General features: G+C 49.4%; 1 protein-coding gene across 2 annotated transcripts in view; it reads left to right on the forward strand.

The window, feature by feature from the left end:
- Positions 1-9,633, forward strand: part of DNAJA3 (DnaJ heat shock protein family (Hsp40) member A3) — a 35,746-nt gene extending 26,113 nt beyond the window's left edge. The window contains exons 9-12 of one of the 2 annotated variants that reach the window (XM_055340451.1): positions 374-489; positions 2,078-2,175; positions 7,684-7,799; positions 8,412-9,633. In XM_055340451.1, the coding sequence (XP_055196426.1) occupies positions 374-489; positions 2,078-2,175; positions 7,684-7,787 (318 nt within the window). In that variant the 3' untranslated portion in view covers positions 7,788-7,799; positions 8,412-9,633. The remainder of the gene's footprint in view (positions 1-373; positions 490-2,077; positions 2,176-7,683; positions 7,800-8,411) is intronic. The other variant, XM_055340452.1, reaches the window with a different exon arrangement.
- Positions 9,634-9,904: the final 271 nt, after the last annotated feature.

Genomic DNA, 9,904 nt, shown 5'->3' on the forward strand with positions numbered 1-9,904 from the left:
GAGGTAGGAAGAAGGTCAGGCCATTCCTTGGGTTCACACCACAGACTGGGCCTTGACTGTGGAATTGCTAGGGAAGGCAATCCTGGGTCGTGTCTACTCCTCTGTGGGCACCAGGCAGTGTGCGCCTATCCCTGTCTTGGCTTTGCCTCCTCCCAGTTCTTGCTCTTCATGCTCCCTTTCTCCTCCTTGTGGGCTTACCTCCCCAAACTGCCCACAAGTCCCCTTCACAGGCTCCGCTTTAGGTGAACTTGGGTTTAGCCGGTTTGTATAGAAACCTGAATGGCAGTTTTTGCCTAGGAGTAAGTGTGTAGTGAAATGTTTCCATTTGAGCAACTGGAGACCAAGGCAAACCACAGATTTCCTTTCTTTATAGATACCCCCTGGGATTCAGTCAGACCAGAAGATTCGGATGAGTGGGAAGGGCATCCCTCGGATTAACAGCTACGGCTATGGAGATCACTACATTCACATCAAGATAAGAGTTCCAAAGTGCGTGCCCATGTAGCCATGGTGAGGTCCGCCCGATCTCCACACCTTTCCCACCCAGCAGGACCCAGTTGAGGGCTTTTTTGCCTGCCAGGCCCTGTGCTGAGCCCCCCGGCCTGGGCCTGCTGTCTGCTGCTGTGAGCACTGAGGCTTGTGCACGCTTGTGGTACTTCCTCCCTCTAGTCAGGTGTGTCCTGCCGAGTGCCCCCTTGCAGAGTGGGCATAATAAAAAGTCAATCTCGTTAGCTGCTAGGAAATTGAGTAATACATAGGGCACACGTAGCTGTAGCCACTGCTGTTAATGTTGTTATTTCTGCTCTCAAGGCACTGGGGCTCTGCTGGGAGAGACAGATCTGTGACTGAATCATGGCACATGATGTCTGTGTCATCTGGGAGAAAGGTCTGAGCGGAGTGCTGTGCGTCCAACCCTACTGGGCAGGACCGGCTTTCCAACACTCCGTTTAGTTAACTTCCTACATAGGATGTTTGTAAGAGCCCCTCCCCCCTTTAAAGTAAACTATTTAGTATTTATGAAAGCTGTTTATTTTTTTTAACTTTTTATTTATTTATGATAGTCACACAGAGAGAGAGAGAGGCAGAGACACAGGCAGAGGGAGAAGCAGGCTCCATGCACCGGGAGCCTGACGTGGGATTCGATCCCGGGTCTCCAGGATCGCGCCCTGGGCCAAAGGCAGGCGCCAAACCGCTGCGCCATCCAGGGATCCCATGAAAGCTGTTTAAAAACAACTTAGGGTGGGGTGCCTGGATGGCACAGTCAGTGAAGCATCTGCCTTTGACTCTGGTCATGATCCCAGGGTCCTGGGATTGAGCCCTGTGTCGGGTTCTCTGCTCAGTGGGGAGCCTGTTTCTCCCTCTCCCTCTCAGCTGCCCCTGCTTGTGCTCTCTCGCTATCAAATAAAATCTTTAAAAAACAAAAAAACTTAGTGTATTTTAGGAACTTTTCTTCTTTCCTAACATTGTGTTAGTTTTCAGGTGTACAACAATGATTCAGTAGTCTGATAGATTATATGGTACTCACCTTGATGAGCATAGTTTCCATTTTCTTTTTCTTAAGATTTTATTTACTTGAGAGAGAGTGAGCATGAGAAAGGAAGGGCAGAGGGAGAAGCAGACTCCCTGCTGAGCAGGGATCCTGACTTGGGGCTCAATCTCAGGACTCTGGGATCATGACTTGAGCCAAAGGCAGACGCTTAACTGACTGAGCCACCTAGGCATCCCAGTTTCCATTTTCTTGATTGAAACTTTGAGGATAGGGATACCTGGGTGGCTCAGTGGTTGAGTGTCTGCCTTCTGCTCAGGGGTGATCCCGGAGTTCCGGGATCAAGTCCCACATCAGGCTCCCTGCGAGGAGCCTTCCTGTCCTTCTGCCTGTGTCTCTCATGAATAAATAAATAAAATCTTAAGGAAAAAAAAAAAAAAAGAAACTGTGAGAGTATGGCTCTTAGTCTCAGGGTGTGTGTGCCTGCCAAGTCAGGGGCTCCACATTTCCCACATACTGATAGATGAAATGGCCAAGCCCATCATTTAAAGCGCTGCCTTGAGGAAACACTCAACTGTGTTTGGTCCACAGGAGACTGACAAGCCGGCAGCAGAGCCTGATCCTAAGCTATGCCGAGGATGAGACCGATGTGGAGGGGACGGTGAATGGTGTCACCAACACAAGCACGGGTAAGATGACATGGTGGCATGTAGAAGAGTCCTCTTAGTCCTTGGAGGACGCACAGTTCAGAAACATGTTGGGGTTTCCACATGGTGGGGAGCGTGGTAGAAAGAGGGGACCTGTGAGCTAGGAAGAGCTGAGTGCCAACCGCTCCAGAGTAAAGCCGCCCTAATTTACTCTGTGTGTGCTGAGGTCAGGAGGTCAGAGAGCACTAGCACGCCTCCAGCCAGAGAGCAGCTATATGTCTCCAAGAGCTGCTCTTAGAGTTCGAGTTCTATCCATGGTTCTGCCACCTGCCTTGTGACCTTGGGTACATCCTGGTAAGACACTCATTGTAGCAGCTTAAGGAGAAGATGGATCTGTAGGCTTTCTGCAGTCCTGACCCAGAATGCCTCACTGAGACCTCAGAGCATGTTGTAAACAGTATAAAAAGCCTATCACATGATCATAGATCTGCCTGTGTTCAGCAGGTCTGACTCTGAATTTGTCTGACCATGAGCAAATGCCTCATTCACCCAGATCTCCACTGTCATGCTCTATCTGGGAGTGTATTTACATATTAGTGATTTGATTTCAAAATGCCAGCAGGCAGGAGCTTTGGTGATGGACACCATGGCCGTGGCACCTCTTCCTGTGGGAGGTGGGGGTGCACTGCAGAAGAGATGCTGGTCCGTTGTTGGTCGGGCTCCTGCTCGAGTGGGGACAGGCTGTGTGGATGCACTGACTTCAGCTGCCCATGCTTCCTCCTCGTTGCCTTGTTGTGTTTTTGTTTGGGTCCCATGTCCTCAGAGCGTGAATGGTCAGTTGGAGCAGGTGGTAGGAGTTTCCCAGTGAGGTAGAGGGCTTGGTCTGGGAGCCTAGGTTTGGCGGTCCCAGCAATAACAGCCTCTGCATAGAATTTGTTGAGCTGCGTGGAGTCCAGAGACTAAGTCCACTGTGTAAATGCAGCTACCACAAATCCTGTCTGTAGCCTGACCAAACGTGGAATGGTTTGGTGCCTGGACTTTTATATTCTTGAACTAAAACCAAGTGGGAATAGCTCTTTCATGTAATTCCACTTGTGCTCCTCTACCGTCTTCCTGGACTGCAAATGTTCCAAGTTCCCTAGCATGGGAGACTTGCTTTACAGACACCCTAGCTTTCCTCCTCTCCCCACGTACAGAGGAGCTTGACATCTGCCTGAGTGAGCCCACGGAGGTGACGTAGGTCTCATTCACTATATTAGAACACTGGTGTTTTTGTAAACTCCTTTCTGGTAGTTTAAATTGAGAGTTGTCCTTCTGACCCTTGTGATTTTCTTGGTTCTTTGTCCTGGTAGCTAGTTCCCTTTCCTTTTGTTCAGCCAGGATTTATTGGGAACCTCTTGTGTGTCAGACATTTTGCTACTTCTTCCTTTTAAATTTCTGTTGACATAATTTTGCTGAGTGTAGCTTAACTTTAATATATGCATTGAATACATTTCTGAAAGTTGTTTATACGGTAAAGTAGGTATGCCAAATTATTTTTCCTTTTCCACTCACTTTCATTGTTATTTCAGAGTTGTATTCCAGTGGGAAAATTGCCTCCCATCCATAAATTTTTATTTATTTTTGTTTATTTTTATTTTTAAAAGTATTTTATTTATTCATTTGGGACAGAGAGAAAAAGAGCGAGTGCATGCACAAGCGTGGCGGGGGTGGGGGGGGCGGGGGGTTGCTGACAAGTGTCATCATAGATAAAATTCCTGGGCATCTTTGCTTTCCTTAGGGGAAGGGGCACCTGGAAGGCATTTGGGATAGATACAATTACACAGGAAACTGACCTGAAGTTTTGGGGGGATTCGATGTCTCTTGCTTATTTTTGGTCCCTGATGCAGCTGGTGAAAACCTTAATGGCTGACCCTAGCTTATCTCCCAGCCTGTGATCTAAAAAGTCCAGAAAGACACAATGTGCTTAGGGACTCTCAGTGCTTAGGGCTAAGCAGCAAGACATGGGGAATTAGGGCACTCTGATGTTACTGCGGGACTTTTTGAGTTAAAGGCAGAGTGGTTCATCGTTTGTGTTTCTGGGTCATTGTTAGTTCTTGGTGACAACACACATACATCCATTTAACTGTAGGGGTAGAAACCAGTTCCGGAGCTCAGTATTTGGGGATCCCGCTCAGTATTTGGGAATCCCACCTGCTGTTTGTCTTCTCTGGTGTAGTTGATGGTGTTGACCTTTACAGAGGGTGGAGGCAGAAGAAGATGAAGGGAAAGACATTTTAATATAACGAGAGGTACTCTGCTGTCTCAGCTTGTGTGTGTAGACAGGGAGTCAGGCTGGGAGTATAGACCTGCACCTCCACCTGTAGGATGACCTGGTTGGTCCTCAGAAATCAGATCCTGGAGTCCTGTTGGCCTCTGTTTCTTCAAACATAAGTTCATTTAGTGTCCGTCATGTGTTAAGAGGTGCCGTGCAGAGACAAGGCCCCTGCCTTCATCTGCTTACAGATAACGGGAGAAGATGGCAAGCACTGAACTCTAGATACATGCCAGACCCTCCTCATAACACTAGGAGTTTGTGCCCATGTAGAAAACACTTTGGCCCAAAAACATGGCACATATTCATGGGATGAGTATTACCTATTATTCTTCTCCTGGCCATCAGGCAGTTCTGACTTGGAATCCCAGCCTGTACTAAGCTGACATGTTTCTTCTCTGAATCCCTCTGCACTCAGCTGACATGTGTCTTCTCTGAATCCCTCAGCACCTTGTATAGCACCTGGTGCAAGGCTGGCTCACAGTAAAGGTTGGCTGAGTTTTTTTGATTTCATTTTCCTAACCATCGGATGGGAGATGCTTTGAGAGGGATGGGAGTTGTAGGCCTGTCTCAGGAAAGAGACCTATGGGTTTGGCCTCTGTGTGTGTCGACTGAGCAGCCATCTGGCTATGGTCACTTCTGAAGGTGTAGACTTGGAAATGCTTGTGTAGTGCCCATTCGGCCGGAGTGGGCTTCTACCACGGGCATTTCCTCTCTATTCTGAAGGCAAAACTCACATACTGGCTGTGTTTGAAGAAGCTCTGGAAGCAAAGTGTCCGTGTTTGTATCCCATCCTAAAACCTAAATGCACCTGAATGTCCCTCCTCCTGCCCCGGGCAAGAAAAGCAGCGTATTGATAGACTTTGTCATCTTTGTGCATAGTTTATTCCTGACATTTGGTTCAGAATTTTATTTTTTATTTTTTTTTATTTATTTTTTTTTAAGATTTATTTATTTGTTTATTCATGGAGACAGAGAGAATGAGAGAGAGAGGCAGAGAACACAGGCAGAGGGAGAAGCAGGCTCCATGCTGGGAGCCCGACGTGGGACTTGATCCTGGGTCTCCGGGATCATGCCCTGGACGGAAGGCGGCACTAAACCGATGAGCCACCCTGGCTGCCCTGGTTCAGAATTTTAAATTCAGTGCTTATATCCTTTGATACCCCTGCCAGTAAACCTTATTCCTCGATCCCAGGATCGAGTGCTGCATCGGGCTCCCTCCATGGAGCCTGTTTCTCCCTCTGCCTGTGTCTTTGCCTCTCTCTCTCTCTGTGTGTGTATGTTTCTCATGAATAAATAAATAAAAGCTTTAAAAAATAAAATAGAGATGAGATGGTGTTCCTGGTAGTAGGGGGTGAGAATTTCTAGGTGTGTCTGTGTTTTGTAGTTTTATTTTTTTGTTGTGAACCGTGAACCAGTTAATGAGGTACTTATTCTGGGGACTTTGGCCACCTTAGCTCAAATACCTGTCGCCCTGGTGCATAACTGCTTCCTGCCTTCTAGGTGATGAAGACAGCAGAGTTGGGGGAGGAGGGTGACAGCAATCCAAGTGTTTCTGTGCCCTGTCATGACTGGTAGCTAACAGCTTGGGTTCTGATGTCTGCTGATACAGGGCCCCTCTCTGCTGTTGTCATCTGTAAAGCCTTATGTAAATCACTTCCCCTCCCCAGGCCTCAGCAGTAGCATCTGTAAGTTGGGAATGATAATTGCACCCATCATAGGGTGATCATGTAGGGAAGGCATCTGACACGGTACTTGGCAGAAGCTCCAACAGCTCTAACTCATAATGACGGTGCACACATGCAAAGGTTTGTTATCCTGAACAAAAACATGATGAAATTAAGCATTTGTGCTCTCCTTTGTGTCTGAGAAAGCCTGTGAGTGAAGGGAAATTTCTGGTTTATGGGTTGCTGTGGAGGGTCTTTGTTACTTAAGTCTCTATGTAAGAACGGGATGTGAAGGACTAAGGGAAGGCACACATGGCCTTGTCATCTATGGAAATGGGCACCTTTGCTATGGTGATTGTGCAGTGCCCAGGTCCTTCACTGGGGAGCCCTGGGAGTCGGGGATCAACCTGGGTATCTTGGCTTTGGTGATTGCTCAGACCTTGGTTAGCACATCTTGTTTGGGCCCACTGCTCGCTCTCTGAAGACATTCTGGAGCTTCGAGGCCGTGCCAGGTCCACAGGACTACCCAGGGGGCTGAACCTGGGATGACTTCACCCACCCCTGTTCGGGGTCTGGTACCCAGAGCTTTGGCCTCTTGCTGACTGAGATCTTGGGGGCCATGACCATTATTACTATGCTATGTGCTGTACTTTGCATATGCATCCTAGCATGTTAACAACGTGCCCTGCAATTTAAAATACTGAGTACTGGTGTGTAGCCTAGCTTGTGGCAGAAGCTTGTCCTGCCTCCCTAGTGTTTGGCAGATCTTGAAAAGGATGTGTTTATGCAGCAGACTTGATCTCCATAGTCTTTGCCTGGAGAGCAGCTTCCCTTTGTCCAGAGCATCTGGGCTCAGATGGTCTCGATGTGGAGGCTGCCCACTGACATCCAGCGTCCCCCACTATCATTGTTACAGGTTAGAAGAAGCGCACATGACATGGGATTCCACAAGGTAGCGAGTCCCCTCCCTGAATATCCCAGAGATGTTAGGTGCACACGTATGGAGCATGGAAGCTGATTAGTTGGTCTTGGCATGTGTTCTTCACCTTCTTACAGTCATTAAGAGCTTGGGTTCTGGACCCGTCTCTTTGGGTTTGAACTCTGTTCTCCCTCCCACCTACCAGCTGTGTAACCTTAGGCAAACTACCTAACATCTCTGCATTCGTGTTTTGTGTTTTTTACTTTTTTAATCTGTGAAATATACTGGTAAAGGATTGAATGAACTACCGTGAAATCTGTGTAGCTTGGCCTGGAAGGCATCTTGCACTTGGCAGTTGTGACAGTTGTTACAATAGAGATAGCTGGTCATCGTCCCTCTCTCTGTCTTGTTGCCCTGTTGTGGACCAGTGACTCGAGGAGCAGTTGGGACACTATAGCACCGAGTGGCCTGTTTGCTTCAGTCATAGGCCTGAAGCCAGCCTGGGAGTGGTCCCTTCCCTCTCAGGGTGGTGCTTGGTGGCTTCTGGAGCCACCAGCCTCTGGGTGGCCAGGTGTGGGGAGGTGGGGCCAGGGATGGGACTCCTGGAGGTGGCGCCCTTGACCCCAGTTCTTTCTGCTGTTTGTGCCCAGGTGGCAGGACCATGGATAGCTCCGCAAGAGGCAAGGCTAGGCCTGAGGCTGGGGAGGACAAGGAGGGATTCCTTTCCAAACTTAAGAAAATGTTTACCTCCTGATACCCAGCCGAGGTAGGAAAACCCTAAGGTTTCTTCCCCTTTGCTTCCTGGTGAACTAATCCCTGTTTTCCCTCATTTTAACCAACATTGTACCCCCCGCCCCCTACTCCCAGGCTTGGAAGAGGCGCCAGTCTGGGTGTGGCGCGTCTGGCTCCACTCAGGACCAGGCCTCCCGGTCTGTGCAGATGCCCGCCTCAGGGCAAGGTGGCAGCGTCAGCCGGCAGTGCTGGGCCCAACCAAACCGCCTTCTGTCCACTTCCTAGAGAGCTTACACAGGGAGCTGCCTCACAGCCCTCCTTCCACCAGCTTCCAGGGGACTGCGGCCCACAGTGGCGGGAACCAGGCTCCTCATGGTCATAGAGGGCGAGTCGTAGCAGAGTCAGGCCTAGAACTCAGAGTACCCCAACCTCCTAACTCATGGCCTGCCTGGGAGGCTTAGGGTCACCTCAGGGCTGCTGGGAGTCACACTTGCTCACTGTGGTGTTGGACTGGTTTTTACTTGTTCTGGTCCCTGGTGACTGGGACCCCTGATGCAGCTTCTTCCCAGGGATGACAGAGGCTCACCCACAGGGCGTCTTCATCCTGGGATGGTAGTGAAACGTAACCACTTGTGTCTTGGCTCAGGAAAACGGTCCACTGGAAACTAGGCCGGGAGCAGCAGCCCCTCCTCATGGCCAGGGCACCGGAAGGATTCCAGAACAGCAGCACTGAGCCCCTGCCTGCAGAGGCCCTGGACTGCCTTGGCAACAGCAAAACCATGTGACAACACACCTCCCCACGGAGCGGTCATGGGGGACAGCCTCTGGCAGTACGGTGTGGCGCACAGGAGGGGTGGTGGAAGCTTCCTGTCTGTGGGTAGGTACCTGGGCCTCTTCTGGCTCAGGCAGAGTAAAACAACTGGACACTTCTTGCAGAGCTAAAACTCTAATTTGGACTCAAATATGGAGATCTTAGTTAAAGAATTAAAGGCCATGCTTACAGCTTAAAAATGAAGCCTTAAGTTACATTGAGTCATGAAGTGATTAATTTCCCTCTCAGCAAACCTCCGGGAGGTTCTGGAATATTCGCCTTCCCTGCCAGGTTGTCTTTTTGAGGAACCTGGGGCCTGCACGCCCCATTGCATCATCCGTCCCTCAGCAGGGATACCCTCTCCTCTTCCTGGAGGTTAATTCCCAAAGATCCCGAGCAGCTGAGACATCGGCATCTTGGGGGCTGCGGAGGCATGTACTAAGGGCCTTCCTGGAGATGCCATTCCTGCCCATGTGGGCCATGATCCTTATCAGGACGGATGGTCCTTGCTTCTACCCTGTATGGAGTGGCCTCTCGTCCCTAACGGTTGAGTTCTGTTGTTCTAAGCCAGGCATTGAATGGGGCTCCTGCCTTTCTGCTGGACCACAGGTGGTCACAGCTGCAGCCTGGGCCCAGCAGGCTACCAGCCTGTTAACCCAGAGCCCTGCCCCCTCTGCCTGCCAGGGGCTTGGTTCTCACCACCCACCCTGTTGACCTCTGTTTTCAGAAGTGTGTGTAAATTATTCACTGCTGAGAATCATTGTCTTTTGTATAAATGTTTGTTCAGAAAAGGAAAGCACAGTCTGAACAGTTGAAAGGTTCACCGTCCAACCAGAGCAAAACACACTGTCCCCCCAGCCTCAGCTTGTAGGATGTGCGGGCTCCATGTGTTTCCAGATCCTTCCACTGTGGTAAGACAGGCTAATGGAGAAAACTTAGGAGTGGTTTCCTTTTTGTTTTCCTTCATAATTTACTAAAATAAAGCATCTATAACTGTCTGATCTAAGAATGTAAAATGATTCCATATTGATGTAAATAAGATTACTGCAAAAAGATATTTAAAGCATAAATTGTGGTCATTTTTTTCTTTGAAATTTCAGAGTTCAAACCACTTTCTACAGGGGACTTAGCAGTGGAGTTGCTGGTGTTCATCCACAGACAAGGCTGTCCCACATCACTGTTGGCCTTCCTGGGGCTGGCTGGAGACTTGGCTGGCCTTGTCCAGAGTCCTACCAGCCCTGGAGCACGTGCACACGGTGGCTGGGTGGTGCTCTGACAAGCCCAGATCCTAGAGCAGGGAGTATTTGGGCGGGGGTGAGCATTAACAT

Source organism: Nyctereutes procyonoides, unplaced genomic scaffold (genome assembly GCF_905146905.1).
Source record: "Nyctereutes procyonoides isolate TBG_1078 unplaced genomic scaffold, NYPRO_anot_genome, whole genome shotgun sequence".
NCBI classification, from domain to species: domain Eukaryota; kingdom Metazoa; phylum Chordata; class Mammalia; order Carnivora; family Canidae; genus Nyctereutes; species Nyctereutes procyonoides.